The sequence below is a fragment of the Myzus persicae genome, unplaced genomic scaffold (assembly GCF_001856785.1).
Source record: "Myzus persicae strain clone G006 unplaced genomic scaffold, MPER_G0061.0, whole genome shotgun sequence".
NCBI classification, from domain to species: Eukaryota; Metazoa; Arthropoda; class Insecta; order Hemiptera; family Aphididae; genus Myzus; species Myzus persicae.
This window is the reverse complement of record NW_019101557.1, coordinates 354,210-375,434: the sequence shown is the minus strand read 5'-3', so window position 1 is coordinate 375,434 and position 21,225 is coordinate 354,210. Positions and strand designations below refer to the sequence as shown.

General features: G+C 30.8%; 1 protein-coding gene across 1 annotated transcript in view; it reads right to left on the bottom strand.

Annotated features, from left to right (window-relative positions):
• LOC111029505 (transmembrane and TPR repeat-containing protein CG4050) overlaps positions 1 to 21,225 on the bottom strand; it is a 51,306-nt gene that overhangs the window by 15,739 nt on the left and 14,342 nt on the right. Inside the window, exons 5-6 of the mRNA XM_022308518.1 lie at positions 18,101 to 18,200; positions 17,870 to 17,985 (exon numbers count right to left, since the gene is read on the bottom strand). Of these exons, the coding sequence (XP_022164210.1) occupies positions 17,870 to 17,985; positions 18,101 to 18,200 (216 nt within the window). The remainder of the gene's footprint in view (positions 1 to 17,869; positions 17,986 to 18,100; positions 18,201 to 21,225) is intronic.

The window sequence follows — 21,225 nt, the reverse complement described above, 5'->3', positions numbered from 1 at the left end:
CTATTTCGCACGTGAACGTTCCGCATAGCTTTCTGCAGATTATTACGACGTCAATAATTTGTATCTGCAGCCTCGGTCGTTTTCAGGACAGTATCGCAGTGAAATATGTTGCGGTGGTAAAATATATGGAGGTGATTAAGTGCGAGGCGCTAAATTATGTCGTTTTCCGGAAAATTAATAAATACATTAAACCGGGTTAGGTTCTTTTATCATATTGAACACTCATTATTTTGAAAAGTATAGATGGTTTAAAAAAAAAAATGTTAACATGGTTTCTGGTCGTCGAAAAACAACATTTCAAAAAATATATATTCTGGGGATATTTTATGCTTTTACTTTTTGAGAGTATGAATGTATAGTGTACCTACATCCACGAATGACAAATACACAGTCTTAACTTAATATTCCAATGCGGAATATTTTTCTAAGCAGTTCGATACATAAAAATCTAATAATTAAGAACGAGTATTTGATGAGATAAGCGTAATTAAAGTGAAGATGAGCAGAATAGTTACGAAGCAAAATGTTGATCTACTACTCCGCTCATTAAAACTTTAAATACTTTTAAGTTATAAGCTACTCATCCTAAATGCAATTTTTATGTACCGGAATACCCGGAAAAATATTATGCTTTCGAAAATCAAATTACAACTGTAGGACGAAATTCCAAAAAGTAGAAAATTAAAAACTTTAAGGAGATAAAACATAATTTTTTTTTTTTAACAACTCGAAACGTCGAAAAAAATGTATTTATAAAAAAAACGTTGATACTTTTTTGAACAACTAGAGTCCAACGCTGAATGAATCACCTGGCACAAATGTTTTATAGTTTCAAGAAAATTATTTAATGGTTTGATAGCAAAAAAAAAAATAAAATACAACTTGATACATTTGTCCCCTACCGTGTAATATATATTATGCACATTACGCAAAATTACTGGTTTATAATTGCGACGTATATACAGCGTTTAGGCTCTGTTTCGTTTCCGTTATTGCCATTACAGGATCTTAAGTAGCATCCGACCGTCGCCGACCTACGATTGTAAATTACTTCGAACAATAACTGTTTACGGACTGCGACAATTGGGTCTTGTGTAGATGTGTATATATATATATATATATATATATATATATATATATATATATATATATACACGGGGTGATCCATTTAACGAAAGACATTCATTATTTCGGAAAACACTAACGTTTTAGAAAATATTTTCTTATGCGCGATTTCGAGTCTACGACGACAGCGTATTTGGAAAAATATTCGTATGTTTTATTATTATGTTCTTCATCATTATCATTTTTAATTTTTTCCTCTCGCGTATGAGAACAAATTTTTATACTTTGAATTTCATACCACCAAGCAGCTAACATATTATTCGAAGTATTTCAATTTGTAAAAATCAAATTTCGGACTAGTACAGTTTTTTTAGTTGACTTCCGTGCATCGGAGCACTGCGTAAAAAATATTCTACTTTGAAATGAGGAATTGAAATGTACGTGGTCATTGAAAAAGGTAAAACGTTTTTAAAAAAAGATTAAATTAATACAACATTATTATTGTTTTAGAAATACATTGTTTTCTAACGATTTGATATTATACCTATAAAAAATAATGTTTTTGAACGAGTGCGGAGTGTCTTACATAATTGAATTGCTCGGTATGTATGCATTCGATACTATATAGTCTTTAAGCGATTCACTATTACGACGCAGATAACGTATCCGAATACTGAACTATATGATACGATAAATCACTTGCCCGCGGTTTTTAAAATAATATGAAAAACCAAGTATGCCAGTACATTTATTGTTTTTCCGGATGTTCATGCTACTTTTGCATTTCGTAATTTTTCATTAACGGACTTATAAAACTATGATCGACAAATCGTAATTCACAGAACTATTTTGTCCACGCATCCTATACCCCGGGAGTTCTCGATATCTTATTAGGAACGAATTCAGCGATACAATAATCTCGTTTGTACACAATTAAGTAATTAAATAAACAATTTAATTACATCACGCTTGTAAAATACCCAATATTATACGGTTTGTTCATCTTACACGACCAAAACACCAATCAAAACTTTTCACGAACTTAAATCAAATATTTTTATTTTTGAACTTTTGATGCGTATATATTTCCATTTCTCTTTGATTTCAAGTTTGACGTACCGTCGTAAAACTTCACAAGAATTCTCCAACATACTTTTAAGTCGTCAGGCTTAAAATAATATTATCTGAGATCAAAGCGACTGATGATGTATATGATACATACGAGTATTACTAATAGGTAATTTTCAAACTAATTAAACATTTTTATTCAATGTCGATAACATGTCTGTGGATAAGGTTAAGTTGGTGAAATCGGTTTTTCGCTAAAATAAATCACCGAGTGATTCTGTAACACAATATTTGTTGAAGTTATTATTTATTATTTTCTTTAGACAACTATAATTTCTGATGAAGGGTTACATCAGTCTTTTCACAAGTGATAAAAAAAATTATTTCCCAAACTCGTTTTTCAAATATAACAGACAATTAAAAATAATATTGTGCAATACTGAATCATTAAAATATTAATAAATATATAGAAATATATAATTAGAAATCAATATGATTTATCCGCAGAGCATACTTCAATATTTTCGTTTGTTGATCTCACACAGTTTAAAACGAATAAAATAAACAATCAAATTTAAAATTAGACCATTAATATCGTAAAAGAATATCGCGGTATATTTGTTCATAAAAGCGAGCAGAACACATCATTCACAATCAAGGGGTTTATTGTTTGTGCTTCAAATCGAGGTGACAAACCGAAAACGTTTTACTTGTTCAATACTATAATAATTGTATTGTGTCTTTGGAAAATTGGCGTTTAGTATAATTATAGGCTCATAATATATCGTGTCATGGAGGTGCGTATGATACACGTGCATTATTGTTATTAACTGCTATTACCACCGATGTGTACCGAAAAATTGACTTTAACCGTCTTATACGCGCCTCGCAACCTAACGATTGACGATTAAAAACACAAAAACATGGATGAAAAAAAAATAAAACATCGAGTGAATTTCATTTCAATAATGGCTGCACCCTGGGTGTTTATTTATGTCCAAACCGGCGTGGGCGGTAGCCGGCGGGTGGGTGCAAAAACCACAAAACTAAACTCGAAGGCGAAAGTGTATATAATATTATACATAAAAATGAAGCGGTAAAAAAAAATCACATAAAAGCCTAGGGTGAAACGCATTAAAAGGAAATATTGTTACGAAGTAAAGCGATATTTATTGCTAAAACGATTCTCAGACCCCAGGCCGAGCTGTTATTGCAATGGCGGAGGAGGTCAGAAAAATATATCGGAATATTATTATAGTGGAAACGTGACTCGTTTCTGGACAATTTAATGGCGTGTATAGGCCGCATTTGAACGATCGGCAAAGCGTGCGTGCGAGTCAGATCACTGTTGTAAACGTTTAAAAAGTATGTAGGTACTTAACCCATTTTACGATAATTTTAAGTACTTTTGGTGCTCGGATAATTGATAACGCATGTATTATACTCTTCGAGGGAAAGGCTCGTCGTGAGGTTAACTGCAGATCGTAGGATGGGTCTGCGGCGGCGTTTACCGATTCTGTGTCAAAGCTGCATCGTTTAGATTAGCAAATCTATCGAGTCAGAACGGTTTCTCAGAAGTCACGTTCCCGTCAAAGGGCTTGGGCTTTAAGCTTAAGTTAATTTTGTGTACATATAACATTATAATTAAATCCCTCCCACATTTATATCACATATAAATATATATATATATATATCGCATACATACATACACACACACATATAGTATACCCGTGTACATAAGAGTACAGTTCAATTAGTCGAAATTCTCAAACTGCGCCATTATAAAATAAAGCAATTTGTGATTAAAATAAATATAAATAGATATTTGTTAATTTCAATTGTGTTATGATTGATCGAATTTCACAAGTTTTAATTAAATTAAATCGATTGATTCAAATTAAAAACTGAGTACCAAAATAATTAATTTATGCAATTTATACATAAAATATAAAATACCTATACATATTATACCAACACAACAATATGACTATCGAACGATTCTGCATGTAACAACCTGCCCCCAGCTACAAAAAAAAAAACATAACACAAAGCTCGAAACTTCGTGAAAAATTGTTTTTTGACTTAAACGCTGTCACGAGTTAACCTTTATTAGTTTATGGAAAATATTTTTATTTTTTTTTTGATATAATACAATGCAATCAGGGATGGACAAGTTATTAGATTAGTTGTAACTAGTTTGAAGTTAAGAGGTAAAGATACTGTAACTTGAAAATTGGCAAACTCGTTATAAGTTACATAGTTACAGTAACTTAGATACATTTAAAGTTACAATAGTTACTTAATTATATTTGTCCATATTACATTCAAGAATATAATGATACTGCTAAATAATTGTTTGATTGCGGGGTTAATGAATAAAATATATCATCTACGTTATAACTAAGTATTAACATTGAAATTGTTACAAGCTCGATTTATAAATATTATGAAATGAAATAATAGTGATATGAAATATGGTTAGAGCTTATACCATAAATAAAATATTATAAAATTATTAAATATAATAATATGACATATTATATTATTATGTTGATACGAAATATGGATAACACGAAAGTGTACTTCTACACTAATATTAAAACCTATAATTTTAACAATGATTGAATTTGGTAACGTTGGACAACAACAAAAAATACAAAATGTTCAACTAAAATACTAAAAATGCTTCGATTTGCCATGATGATAATGCTAATTTATTTTTAATAACACTACAAATGACTAAAACAAAACTATTAGAACCCGAATTAGTTTGGTCGATATACATGACATGCATGATTTCTCTATAGGTAGTCATACAACCATTTCCTCTTTCATTTTTTACGAAGGGCCTAATTACCAACCTATTATGTTCATACCAAAACGATAAAACGCTTCAACCCTGTAACTCTTCCAAAATAGAGCCCAAAGGTTGAAATTGCTAAATAAACAGCTATTTTGCATTGTGTCGACTGTTTATTGCACCCCATTCTGATTCTATCAAAATACAATTCAATGAAGTTTTCAATTGTTACAGTGCCATATGAAGCCACCCTTCCCCCGGGATATTGTTCGAGAAATGGAATATCAGAGATTCATAGAACGTATATTGCAAACGATTGTGAATAAACATGGACGAATTTATTATGTTGAGAAGTGCGATTGTATTAATACAATAAAATAGAATGCCTAAATAATATTTTTTATAACTATTATGCAGAATTCGTAAATATTTCAATTATCTATAAAAATGTATGCCCATACAAATTCTTAAATTATATTGTACGGTTCTATCTTAAAACGACACATATGTTGTAATATGTTCGTTTACTCAACGAACGCTATTAATCATTTTATATACTAGACACTCGCGTTATATTTAAGCGTAAGATCAGTTAGTTTTTGTGATTAGTGAACACAATTTGTTTTATGATACATTGCAAAAGTCAAGAAAATCTAATTTACATGAACAATGTTAATCATTTTAATACATTTTAATTGTCCATCTAAAGTGAAGGAAATTATGTGTACAGTATAATTTTTATTATTTTCTAAGATTTTGATTTGTAACTAAATTGTCTTGAATGATCTCGATAAAATAAGTCTGAACTATAATAAATTATAACACTTTTTTTCACTCACAGATTTTTATTAATCTTATTTTGCAACGAGATAAGAAGTATGAAACTATGAACACGGTATCAAAAAGATAAACATGAAAACAATTACAGTAAAATCATATTTTTCGCTTTTTATTCTATATGAAAAAAAAATGATAATGTTTTGGCTTATGTAGTTTAATATTATTATTTATTAAACTTAAATTATTGTAACTAGGAATTATATTTTGTTTTCTAAACAGAAAACAACATACAAATATTTATCATTAAATTGTCTTACAAAATAGGTATCTACAAATTAATCATGGATAACAAACTTGAAATCGAAAATATAATAATAGAAACAGAAAAATATATGGATAAACTCGAGGATCAGCTATGTGACTACGAAGATGTTGTGGCCCAGAGAAATTTTATTAAAACTGAGCTCACAAAAGGTGAGGCAAAGTTGAATTCTATTAAAATCGAAAAAACAAGCATATTAAACGAGATAATGAGTGAAACCAAAGAACTGACTTGTAAATATAATATTCAAAAACAACATATGATAGATATTCAAGAAGAAAATAATTCTTTAAAGTGCGAAAACGAGAAAATTCTTAATAAACTAGATGATTTTCAGATATCTATACAAGAGTTAAAAAATATCAAATCAACACTTTTGGAGAATCAGAAAATACTAGAAAAGAAACTTTCAGAAGCTATGGAGATCACCAACAAGTTAAAAGAAAGACAGCAATTGGCGCAATCAGAAGTGCAAACTACAGAAAAAGATATTATATGCATTCAAAAGTCTCTGACCGAACAAATAACACAAATCACTGAAATTGAGAAAAATATTAATATTGAACAAGACCGTAACGAGTGTTTACAGTCTTCAATATGTGAATTAAAAATGAAGGGTGAAAAAATGTCCAAGACATTGCAGGCCGAGATGACTGAAATTCGTTGTAAATTTAATGAAAAATCGGATGAGTTATGTATGCTCAAACTGAAATTAAAAGATAAACAAGCCGAGGTATTGGAGTTCAAAAATCAAACGATACAATTAGAGAAGGAACGTAACTTATTTCAAGAGAAACATTGCAAAGAAAAATGTAAAATAGAAAAGGAAATTGAAGAACTTAGAGTCGAGATTAAGTCGATTACCTCAAAGCTCAAATGTGTTAATTCGAAACTTTGGGACGCACAAATGAAGAGTACAAAACTCAAATGCCAGATAAAAGATCAAAATGAGTCAATTAAACAATTGGAACCAATGAAAGAAACGCTACAACAGGAAATGAAAAAGATCAAAGAGACTACAGAGGCAACAACTGAAATGATAAAGACACAGCTCCAAAAATATGATAACGAAAATCAAATGTTCGATAGGAAATTAGAAACAAAGTATCGAGAACAGTGTGAACTAAAGAAATTAAGTCAAGATCAAACAGAGAAACTAACAAAATTGAAGAAAAAATTATCAGAAGTTAAGTGTAATTTGGCTAAAATATATGTACCATATTGCACTTAATTTCTGATATTTTTTCTTCAATTTTTTTGATTTTTCTGTTTGTTTTTACTTAATTTCTTGATTTCCTATCAACAATTTGATTACTATTATCATGATTTTTAAGCAGTGTCTTAATCATTTTGAGGGTTTTCTTTACAAGTATCCTTACTTGTAACATCCGATCATTTTCTTACAATAGTTCAGCTAGATTGTTTATATTTTAATTTCAACACTTTTGGTAAAAAAAAAATGAGAAAATGTATAAAATATATTCAGTTTATAAGAAAAATGACTAGCTGAAAAATAAATTGCTTTTAGATTGATTTTAAAACTACTTCATTATATTATCCATATTATTATATTTTACAGGTATTTAATGTCGAATATTCATTCTAGATCGTTTGTTTTAATTGTTTAGGACGATTCCGTTACCAGTTATTACATGTTATTACTTATTTCTAACGATACTGTACCTATTTGAATACATGTTTCAAACAGAAAACATTTTTCTATAAACAATATATCGTTAAGTACACACTTTTCAGCAGTAAATTAAATTTGTTTGTTCCATTTGTCATACTCATTGGTCATTCATTAGATGTATGTCTTTATAGTTTTTATCTCGTCAAAATATTTAACTGACTCTCGTTTTTAGCTGAAAATTAAGGATAGTAAGTTTTGTTTGTGTACCAAAAAGTTTTGTACCAACATACCTACTAATACATACGATGCGTCGGAACTATTGTTATAACTTTACTTTTTTCTCTAAAATAACCATAAAAAGTTCTTTAATTTTGTCGTTCGATGTATTTTTCGTTCAGTTTAGTGTCTTGTTGTTTTCCATAAATGTTTTGTATGCAAATTGGATTTCGCAGTCCTTGACTTTAGGTTTCGATATCCCTAGTTGTTGCCTATCTTGAAACTTCTTAGTGATGAACTCTCTGTGGTATACGAAAGTTACTTTTGTAGCATTTGAGCGACCTCAAAGAGGGTTGTATAGATAATTTCTAGCTTTTCGACGGCAAACTCTACTACTCGAATAATTCATCAAATACCTGCTCGTTTTCATGCCGCGAACGACCCTTCCCGTTTCGTATTTTACTACTTATAAGTGCATTGTTTCTCATTTTGACTTATTTCACTCGGATGATCGCTTGGATTTCATTCAGTCCAATTTTGAGGTACTCTACAAGGTCTGAACATCATTGCGTTTATAGTACCCTATGTTTTTTACGAATGTATCATATTAAAATAATTGTATTTTAATTATATTTTATAATTATGTATTATAGTTGTACAGTGCATTTATATGTTACGGCCTTTGATTTATGTATACTACGTGTAATTTTAATCAATAAGTAAGCCATTTTAATTAGTTAACGTATATGTTATATTGTGGTTTTACGTACAGAAATATTGATGATTTACAAGATAATATTATCCACTCACGATTAAACTACAAGTTAACTACCACACTGTAAGACATAATAAGTACACCGTACACTAGAAAAACTTAACAATACGAACAAAACCCAAACAATAAACTTAGAAGATTCATCTAATTCAAATACATTATGCACAGCGTAGGTATTATGTAAAATAGGCAGTGAAATGATTACTTCTTCACATAGAATGTACATTTTCTGTAAACCAAAGGAATTTGTTCTATATTCATAGGGCAGGGTAAAAAAATATGTTATTATTTAATCGAATACCTACATTATGACAAACGCCAAATAACCCATCATAATATGTATAGGTATATACTATACCTGCAAGCACACCGTAAAATCGTTACGATTATAATTTGTAAACAACAAATAATTTAACCAACCATCATAGTGTAGAATGATTATAATACAATTATATTTTAATGTGTTAAAAAAAAGATAAAAATATAAAAATAGGTACTCAATTATGCCAAGTTGCGCTTCTGACGTTTTGGTACGCAGACGAAATATTATTGGCAAACAAAATAACCAGTATACGACAGAACGATTGGACCAGGGGAGAAGTTTATTTGGTATGGTGTACGAGAGCAAATTAGATGATGACGACAATCGAAGGAACGTGCTTACCGCAAGTATGTCAGTCGCTCTAACTCAGTATATAACGCGTGCACATTGCACGTAGGTAAGTATAAAACCCGTCGTCGGGGGGCACGGTTTCGAATTCTGTTTTGACACGAACACGGCCGCTGCCCGGCATGGATGACGATGATTTAATTTCGACGTCAATTGCAGCAGTCTATTCGATTATCAGGGGCACCCACACGTACATTGAGTGGGTAGGATTATTTTTCTGTTTCGCACAATATAGGTGTGCACCGCAGCTTCATTCGTGCAGCTGATTTCAAGGTCAGCTGTTCGTACTCGGCATAAATAAACACAAAACATAGTAATTGACTACAAACACGCAACGTGGTGGTGGCGGCGGTGGCGTTTACCGACGGATAACTTATCTGAATGTGTGTTCTACTTAATGGCTGACGAAACTATCCAGCCTCGTGGGCGCAATATTATTCCAAACAGCGACAACTCACCCTTCGCAGCCTCTCCCAACCCAACACGCACACCCTATCCTGGAAGCCGTAGCTAATGAAATACGCATCGGTCCGACGCTTTTATGGGTACCTGGCTGTGCTCGTGCAGTATAAGCAGGTGGATATGCAAACTTTGACGACGGGGAATAGTGGGTTTTGTTTGGCAAAGTTTCGAGGTACGACTGACTTAGGGTTGCTGTGAGTGCTGTATTATAGCGCCAAGGTGAGCTATTGGCGATTCAAACAGCCGGCAAGAAGACACGTCGGGATATTAACGATTTGTCTATTATTCGGGATTCATAACCAAAAAAGGTGTTATCTCAAAATATTAAATATTGTTCAGGATGATAGCCATTTTAAACTATTTTCAACTTGAAACTATATTATCTTTTATCGTAATATTTGATTTTTGTATGATGGGTACATCTGAAAATTCACATAAGTTTTTTTTTATCGAAACTTAACGTAAAAAACAAACATTTTAAACATTTCCGATAAGAACCAAAAAGTTCTTTGAATAGAACGCCTTGGGTGTAATTTTTTTTGAGAATGTGTTGTCTGTATTAAAATATATATTATTGTTTGAAAGTGGAATAAAAATGAACGTACATTGATCACGTGCACCCCTCCGTGGAGCGTGTTATTCGGCCAGCACGATTATTATCGGTTCAAAATAAATATATGCACGATTAATGTCGATGTCAAATAGCGACTCCTGTGTTAATCCACATATTATGAAATTATAAATCACGCATTTCTCGGTAAACGCGATGCCCTAAATATAGTATGCTTACTCATTAATTGATTCACACGGTCATAAAATGTATTTATATGAAAACAAAAACGTATTTCAAAATTATTCGAACAGAACCACCGTGGTTATTAAATTGATAATAATATTTTGTAGCAAATATATTATACTCGCTGTAGGTATGGATTAATATCGAATTAAAAATATTTGTAATTAAAAGACCTAATAGAGTAATGTCACACACTCACACTACTCCACATGCATTGATTTTTTTTTTCAACACACTATAAATAATTATTTTATAAATAGATAAATTCCAAATGAAAAGAACGAAAATTTACCAACCTTGGAACAGTATAAATACTATAAGTTGTATTAAAAACTTATGCCAATACGTTCAGTTTTGAAATTTCAAAAACTTATACCTAAAAATCCCACAAAAAATGACGAAAAGAAAATAATTAAATGTTTTGATCACACAAATATTTGTTTGCAAGTCGAAATAATTCTTAAAATAATTGATTTATTGGTAACCAGATTTTTTTCATACCTTTATATTTATATTAAAGTTGTTATGAAACTATTATTTTTCAAACATGCAGTTTGACCAAACAACATTATATAGATTAATGATTGAGGAGTAATCCGGATTTAAGATATAAAAATGATTCTATAATTATTTGAAAAGTGTACAAATTGAATTATAAATATAGTTTGTAAAATATGTACGAGGGAAAATAAACATGTGCTAGTAACAGTGACCATTGTGGTTCAATATTGAGTAGAGCTAAACTAATAATTATTGTTACGCCAAAGCCAATAGAAGGGTAGGAAATTGGTATTATACCTACCTATAATATTTAATAAATTATATTTATTCAGGCTATATTAGTATAACTGAATGAGTTAGATACTGTCAACAATAATATTAATATTGATAATTATTTGTAATATACCAAGCGGAAATATAGTTTAAGTTGAAAAAAAAAATAAAATTTAAATAAAGAAATACAGAAAACACAATAATTATGAGACAAATTCGACACAAGTAGATAATATAATATTGTTTGTTGTATTATAAAATATTTTATCATATTATTCAAACGAAATGTTAAAGATGATATGATGATGAACAAAATGTTTTACACATATGACACACAACAATAAGTGTGTTAGTATTGTCTTAACGTTGATGGTGCTATGATTGCAGTTTGAAGTAAACCGCGGAAAACTATCAACTGATAAATATAAAGATTTACATTGAGTAAAAAATAATGAAACGAAACTCTAAAATTGGAGTGCTTAGAAGTGACGAGTGTGTCGAAGTCCCGGCATGTTACTATTTTTTTTTTTATTTATTATTGAATACAATCACGACAGGACGATTTAATTTCAACACTACATATACCTAACACTAGAGCGAGACTTGCGTTCCTTTCGTTTGATAATAATATAGTTAATTGCAACTCGTAGAATGGTCATAATGTTAACGTCAAGCACATTATACATGAATAACAATAACGTATTAATATTAAATTTCGGCACCGCGCGAGTTTCACAGGGAACAATTTATATAAAAAAAAAAAATACGTAATATTCCACAACGTTTGAAAAGCGAAAAAAAAATATCTGAAATGATATATGTGTGTGAGTATAATAAAAAAAAAAAATAAAAAAACACCTCGTTCCGGGAACAAAAACACCATTAAACACGCGCACAGAGCACCAGCAGCACCGCCGCCAAGTTGGATTTCTCTGAACTCTGCGTTGTATCACCTGGTGTTTAATACACGTGACGGCGTGGTGTTTTTTCAATGGGCATAATAATATTTCATCGGGAAATAGGTTTTTGCACGACCCACTACCACCCACCACCACCACCACCACCACCGCCACCACACGTCGACGACGACGACTCGCTTCTATAATAATATAATATTTCGTATAACACGGTGTGTATACCCAGGTACCTACGTGAAGATGAGTCGCACGGCGGGAGAGGAAAGAGGGCGTTGGCCGCAGCAGCACACCGCCGCCACGCCGTTCTTTTTTTCGCCGAGGAAATCGAAATTCTCTCCGCCGTCAGATTATCGGCTCCGCGAGAGGGCGGCGGGCTAAAGGGTATAAACCCCGGGTTAGATTGGCCATTACAAGGGTGTGCTCGACCAACCCTGAAATGTCCGAGAGCGGAGTGTGGAGTGCGTATACAGGGCGCGCCGCGACGGTGAATTATTCAATGCACGGGTTATGTTTACAGTAGAAAGCGCCTGTTTCCAATTAACGGCCTCTCGAGCTGCAGCAGCGCGGAGGAATGTAAATAGAATTTTATTTGTCTCAAAAGAAAGACGACGACGACGACGACGCGCATCAGCCGAGGTCCACCACTTGACTGTGAAAACTTTTCAATTTTTAGGGCGAACGGCATGTGTGCCCAGATGGCATGGATGAGAACACTGTAAGCGTCGTCGTCATCGTCGTCTTCCGCCCGCAAGACGATGCCGACGACTAAGCGCACGGGGGGCGGAACACGGTGTGTATGGGGGACGAGGCTTATTGTTGTTAGTCGTGTCGTTTTACTTTCGTAATTAACTCGTGTGCTTTTCACCGCCACTATACTCGGTATTGTGAGACTATACGTATATATACTGCACGCGTCGTGTATATCACCGCCGTGAATAATAAATATAATTTCCCAGCGGTGGCGGAGGCAGCAGCGCCACCGGCAAGGGTTGTGGACGACGAGGGTGGAATGGAAGGCTTAAAATTTAAACACCCAAGGATAGACAGCGGAGGCGGCGGCGGCGGCGGTCGTGGCTGTAGCACAAAAGGAAAAAAGAAAACTTTTCCACGTCGTCGTCGTCGTCCATAATAGTGAAAAATTAACCTTAATGCCTAACCAGAAACGACGCGCTCTTATATTATAATCAACTCTCCATCTTTGTTGTGGCCTTGACTAGTTCCAAACACGCAAACGTTTTTACCCGTCCGTTCCGTCGCAGGGTAGAATGTTTGTATTTAAATACATGCCCGCTGCAGTGCAGCTCAGTAAAGAACCACATCGTTCGAATCGGATTTCAATGTCGCACATAATAATATACATAATCAAGACCGCAAAGATGGAGATGGCGTATCGGTTGACAACGAATTCTCAGTAAAAAAAAGAACTCGTATAATATTATAATTACGAAGTTATAAATTAATATTTTTAACTAAATTGTCTTTAATAATACGAATAACGAATACAGTATTTAAAACGATTTTATAGTAAGTCCATCCATTGATTTTATTCATTGTATTTTTGTTATTGTTTATTGTATGAACGTCAATTTATAATATTCATTGATAACTTCGATAGTTTTAAACTTAATACAATTCTCAAGGGACACACTATAATGTTTTCCAACAAACCGATTTTATTTTTTGTTAAAACGGTAACTATTCTCAGTTCGTATAAAAAGTATACTATAAATGTTGTAGTGAGCTTTCAAAGAAAAAGATAAAATACAAATACAAAAGATCTTTCTTAATAATTATTGTATAATTGGTAGCTACATCAACACAATATATTACTCAAAAGTAGGAAAAATTATTGACAGTGATAAATGATAATTCAAAGAAAAAGATTTTAAGAAAAATTGTAAGTTATAAAATCACACTTTTTAGAATCTACAATAAAACTGCAAAACATTTTATTTTATTATCGATGTGATTTCCAAACTTAAAGATCATACAAAACAGAAACTACATATTATATGTGTTATAAGAGGTTTACAATCAATTTAATGTGAGTATTTACTATTTGTATCATAAATAATACAATATATAAATGTTTCAAATTTCAATAAAATACTGATTTAAGTCGTTGTATTTTAATGTCCAGTAAATATATTCAAATAAACTCAACTAAATACTTTAATATTTGTTAGTTTTCATATTATTTATGCATCATTGAATGTAACATATTAAAGTTTAAAGTACCTATTTTAAGATGGAAATGTTATCAACCTGGTTTTTGATTTTCAAATCTAAGTTGTGCTTAAAATGTAGATTATTTAAACTTTAAAGAATTGCACGTGAACATGATATATAATTATTTTATTTTGAATTGCATATTATTATTATTGAATTAAGCATAATAACATTATTGTTATACCATTATTAAGTAATTACACCTACTGATTGTTTGAATTGAAACAAAATACATAAATACTATAACATAATTACATAAAGGAATGTTTGCCTCGTAAGATCATGGTTATGAAGTCAATAATACCTACTTTACAATTAAAATAAACATATTTTTTCGATATAAATCTAAGTATCAAATCTCTACAGACAAATATTGCTAGTAGTAAAATAAATTTTTAATTCATATGTATTTAAATGCCTAACATTGATTTGGTACCTAGTTATGTATGATTGAACATTTATATTATATTTATACAGGGCCATTCATGTAAACTTCCCAACAATTGCAATAATACCATCCACGTTTCGTTTTGTACGACGATTTGTTTGTAAAGGACGTCAAGTGAAAACATTGTTAACACAAATTTCAGTCCACGTAGGTATATATCATTTCCTGTTTATAGCTTATAAATTCTACGGAAATACTGGATATGGGACGAGAAACTAAGCGCAGGCTTAATAATTTATCTCGGTGTGACATCCCGGGAACACAGAAATATTTAAATGCAATTGTTCCCAACAAACCCAAAAAAAACCGTGTATTTTCCAATTTTAGAAAAAATATATAAAATGTTATAATAAATATGCTTTATGATTAAATGTGGTTTTCATTTATTTTTAAACATACTTAGCAGGCCAGTGAAATCGATCCTCCGGTCGAGTCGAGGGTCACCATAGGGTTTTTATTGTTGTTGTACGTATACGCACACATGAGTTTATCCTTGTGTTCTCCTATTGTTGGACAGCAGTAAAAAAAGGAAAAAAGATTTAATGGCGTAATGTCCAATATAATAATGGTTTATTTTTTTTTTTAGGGGAGGGGATGTTAAAAGTTTTTCGGCCCTACATAAATTTCAATCGTAACCATTGTGACTATGGTTTTTTACGATCAAAGACTTAACGGGATCTTGTACTAAGAATTGTAAAATCAATTGAAAACACATTGTATTAAAGGCTTAGAGGAAAATTTCGAACTTTTAACAATCTGATTTTAGACGTTTAAGCATTTATTTTTAGTGAGTGTAAACTATTTAAATGTATGTATACAAATTGATTAAAATTGATAAAAATCTGTAAAACTGAAATTTAATTTGATTATAAAAAATAATCAAACGACTATAATTCGTAAGTTTTTAAATAGTTTTCAATTATATTTATAAACCTTTATAAATTCCCACTAAATCTAAAAATCAATACTACAAAATAATATATTTATTCATTTTTTCAAATACATTTTAGATTCAGAGTCATTGAATGCTAGTACCTACGTATATAAAAGTCAAATTACCAAAAAAGGAGTTGTAAAACTATTTGATACAAAATTACTCCCGATCCGTCACCATTTGAATAAAAGAAAACGAAAATATTTCGATTTATTTGTCGTCACAATATATTTTTGGAAACTGTAGAAAGTCATATTTTGAAAGGCAGGTGTATTAATATTATTGTCTTTTTGGCAGTCACATTACTTCCAGTTTTCCTGGACAAATATTTCTGATTTAGTTTATTCAACGATTTTCGAATAACAACACTAAATGTTTGACGACAAATTTATTGCCTGCTTGAGATGCGTATAAGCAATTTCATTAATACCGCAGGATTTATGTCCGGATTAATAACATTGTCTTGAACGCGAGTGAAGTGAGTTAATTCGATTTATTTTCAAGTCATCCTTCGTTGCGCAATAACGACGAATGGAATCCATCAACGCGCTTATTCCGTTACAATACGAAGTAACCAGAATATGTAAAATAGTAATACAGTAATATTTCATTACTATATACTAAATCAAGTATACAACAATAAACAATAAGTTTTAATATTTGGTAGATATAATATTATAGAAATAATATTGTATTAAATTCCGATACAGTTCATTTATTTGAAGATAGAAGTACGTACGTGAAAAAAATATTTTATTTTTTATCAGATAATTAAAAATAATTAATTTGTATAAAGTGGAGGCGGAATCATATAAAAATGTTAATAATTAATAAAAACAGAGTTGGTTTTTGACTTTCTATGTAAAAGAGAAAATAATAATTACTGCAGGTAATTTAAAATAACACTCATTGAGAATGGATAGAAAATTATTTTTAAGCTCATCCAGTCATCGCGCAAGTAGATTTAATGCAAATTAAAAAAAAAAACCTTTATAATTACTTATTTATAAAACCAATAACTTTCTCGCTACGCCGCCCAGAACCTAAACGGTTAATCACAGTAAAAATAGAAAAAAAACTAAGCCGATTGTAAAAAATATTAGCAAAAGGATAATAAAAAAATTCTTTATTTACAAAGGTTCTGGTGCATTATTCTTTTCTATCATGAATAGTAGGTTACAAGAGATAGGTATACCTCGACAGAGCAGTACAAGAATACAGGGTGTAGGGATTAATCCAAGAAGAATTAATGCTCTATCCGGAAAAGGGTTAAGCAAACAACGTCAGGTGTATTTATAATATCATATTTTATTATGCTCCATTCACAACAGCAGCAAAAATAAAAACTAAAGTTACAATCGCCACCGACGTTTTAATTTTTAGAGACAAAAACGCATGCCTGAAGATTTCTCTTATGCGATGAATATTGTAGGCGGGTCGGTGAGATATTCACACAGTTTTAGCACCCATTACAATTTAGGTATAGTCGTTCCTATGTCAGCGAGTTATACAGTTTTATAATAAATGACAATATTATATTTAATTGTTCCTCTTATGGAATGCGTAGAGACCGCGAAGATCTGTTTGAATTCCTTAGAATACAATCACGAAAACTATGCTAATAGAAAATGCAGTTGCCGAGAAACGACTGAAGACTGTTAGAGTAATTTCTATTTCAGATTCTAATATTGTTTTGGTAGGGAATATTAAATATTAGTATGTTTCATGGTATTAAAAAAAAATAGTTGAAAAATAAAACTATCAACTACATTTGCTTTCAAACAAAATAGGTATAGTTAAGCTCTAACACATATTTTATAAAAATGAAATTATTAACCATTACATTGATATTTGAAAACCATAATTAAAATCTTTTGTTGCTAATACAATTTAATAACCACTGATTAAACTTGTCAATTGTAAATTTGAGTTCTTAGACTAGTAAAGCGCATTATTAAAATATTTATAAACCAATTTTACCTTTTGTGCGACGAAAACTTCGTAAAGAGCGCAAACTCCGGCTATTGTGATCCCTTGTTCTTTGCACAGCATAGCTACGCACAAGCAAACCACAGAAAGTGTTAAAGGCTTCCATCCTGAAAGGCAATAATTGTATCATTGAGTTTTAATAACACAAAGTAATTACATTTTATTATATTTTTAATTTATTCACTTTTCAAAAAAAAAATCAAAAGACCATAATTTATTTACCGGAATATTTTTTCCTTTTGGTTGCTTCTGTATACAATAGATACGCAGATAAGTAAAATACCGACGATAGCGTCTCTGCTCGTCCCACCACACCAGTCACCTAAAAAACATAGGTCAAACCAAATATAATTAGTGAGTTTATAAACATTTGTTAGGTTGGTGCTCAGTACAATATTATTCGCATATTCAATTATTGCGAGCGAAATAAAAGTAATTTTCAGAAAATGGTATTTAAATCTAGGGCATTTACACCAAAATAAATAATAATAAGCCATTTGAATATTATTTTGTTGTTGAATTCATATTTTTGGATATTTTATAAAACATTTTCTTACTAAAGCTACTATTTTATAACAATGTTTATCCTGCCTAATTCTGCTGTCCTTTATATTGTTCACTACATCGTCCGGTCGTTTGCTAATGACCCAACCGTGCATGTTAAATGACAATTAGTTAGAATCATCCTTTCTCATCTCATAATCAGAAGAACAAAGCAAAATTATAATCTTCTAAAATGTAATAACATGTCTGTAATTGTTATGCTAAACTACTCACTGACCTATTTAATAGGGATGGTTTTTATAATAATATAATGATTTTACTATGCATAGTCCACAAAATTTTTGTTTAGGATGGTTTTAATTTGAAAATTTAACATTTTTTAACATAATTTAAGTACCTATTAAATGTGGATTCAAAGTTGACGTAATAGTCAGAAATATTTAAGTTAAATTATAAACGAGGCATGAACATAAATACAAGCGTATGACATTTGTTTCCCCGGTCTCTAAATTAATAATGTATGTTTAAATTAAACTAGAAAAACACAATTTTTAATACCATTTTATAAACTCATTGATATTCCAAAGTTTTTAAACTTAATTATATTTTTATTTTCAAACTTTAAAAAGGTTGGTACATTGTTACATTGACTTTTTAATTTTATTAGTATATATAAACAACCAAACATTAAGTGATAGGTACCTATAGCATGTAGTGGATATGAAATTGAAATTAGTAGTTAGGTACTGTTTGGAACAAGAAGTTTCAATGTTTGAACACCTATACTAAAAAGTAGAGTTACATTTTTTTATAGGCTATACATAGGTTTAAACAAATAATAAATATTTTCGCGCAAATATATATTATGAATATTTATTAAAATAATTATTTTTTCTTACTGAATATCTTATTCAAATAGTAAATATTTTATTTATCAAAATTATTTGAATTATTTAATTGCATAGTAGATTCACAAATGAATTAATGAATTTACTAATTTGAGTATATATATTATATACCTACCTGATATATATATATAATATATATATATATATATCAATTTGAAGATCAATTATAACAATTAAAAATATAGGTACATTAAAAAAATAAAAATACATTTCGGCAATAATATGGTAAGTAACACTATTTGATTGTTGTTTAAATGTCAAAATACTATCGTTTTACGAATGGGAAGTTTCAATGGGTATACCACGAACTCAGATTTAATTGGACCCACTCGTCTAGGGACGTTTCACTGCCAGATATTAATTTAGGATTACTCCGTTGGTGCGTTATAATAATGCACATTGGAATGAAATGTACATTTTTCTCTCTCCTATCTCTCTCTGCCCCCTCTCTCACCCCGTTCACCGACTGTACATTTTAGGGACATTTAATTAAAATTGATATCGCTTAGGAATATCGATATGCGATAACTCTAGACACTCAAATCGGTAGACCAAACCACACCTATTGTCAGATCTCCGTGATGATTTATGGCATATGTGTTTTACCAAATCAAATGCGCATGCCAATAGTCCTCGAAAAAGGGCACAAATGAATTTACAAATGGTGCGTCGATTCTTTGACTTTACCTTTGTTATGTCAATCATATATATATTAGAAAATCCTTAAGAAGTTCAAAACTATCGATTTATGTCAGTATTTTTCATTCCCAGGGTATGCATACAGATAAGTGACATACAGTAGTGAAACACCCAAAACTACTTAGGCAATTGTAAATTTGATTTGTTTATGTACGAATAAAAAAGATATTAAATTAAAGATACTTATCGTGAATTATATATATCTATCTATGCTTTGTATAATGGAGGTAGGAAAAAAATGAACAAATAATTTTCGTAGAGCGACAACGAAGTTTCTCTTTTAAATATTCAAATAACAGAGAACTTGGCACAGCCGAAGACTTATAAAAACCTCTATTTTCTGTGTTTGTTTAATTATACTCTAAACGGGTCGCAGGATATTTTCTGTATGTCCTTGAAAAGAATCCCTGTGGACTTTTGAACAAACGACATTTCACTCGGCATTTATATATTATTCATTAGTCGTTCGACGCTTGGGTTGTGTTTGTAGAGCACTCGTTTTTCGCTACTAACAACTCAATTACACCTGTGAGGGTCAAACCAATTAATATCTTCATCGAGAATAAAAAAAATCATCTTTTATTTTTACTCGGTTGTTAATTATTAATTTTTTCCCACTCAAATACACTTATATTGTGTTTTCATCACATCTTAATTTTGTCAAGAATACGGATTTGTTAAGTTACCGATTACAGAACTCTGTAGTTTTGAAACTATTTTTCAGTAAAACTGAGTAGGGCTGCAAGTTGTGTACAAAACTTTTTCTCACATTGCAGAATAATAGCGTGTAACCTTCAAAACTTTAAGACAGCAAAAAAGTTAAAAAATTAATTACTGTCCATCAATGGTTTGATATTAAACTTTAAATTACTACACAGTCGTCTAAAGTTACATACTAACTGGTCTTAAAATATGTCACTTTCATACTTAGATGTCAAGCAATGTGTAACTGTCAACAACATTCGTTTTAATTTACTTTATATGAATTCAATATATATAAATGTAATATGTACAGTGTACACACCCCAAACTAACGCAAAGTAAAAATAATTCCAAAATGTTTTAAACATTTCAATGATTTTTTAGAAATCATCACATTGTGTTTGGTACATTCGTTTGCTTAATGGACCCTGTAAACGTGTGTTTTTAAGGAGTTGTGTTTAGACAATTATATCGGTCCTTGCGGCCATAGTTCGTCTAAGCGTATGTGTAATAAATTATAATAAGTGAGTGCAA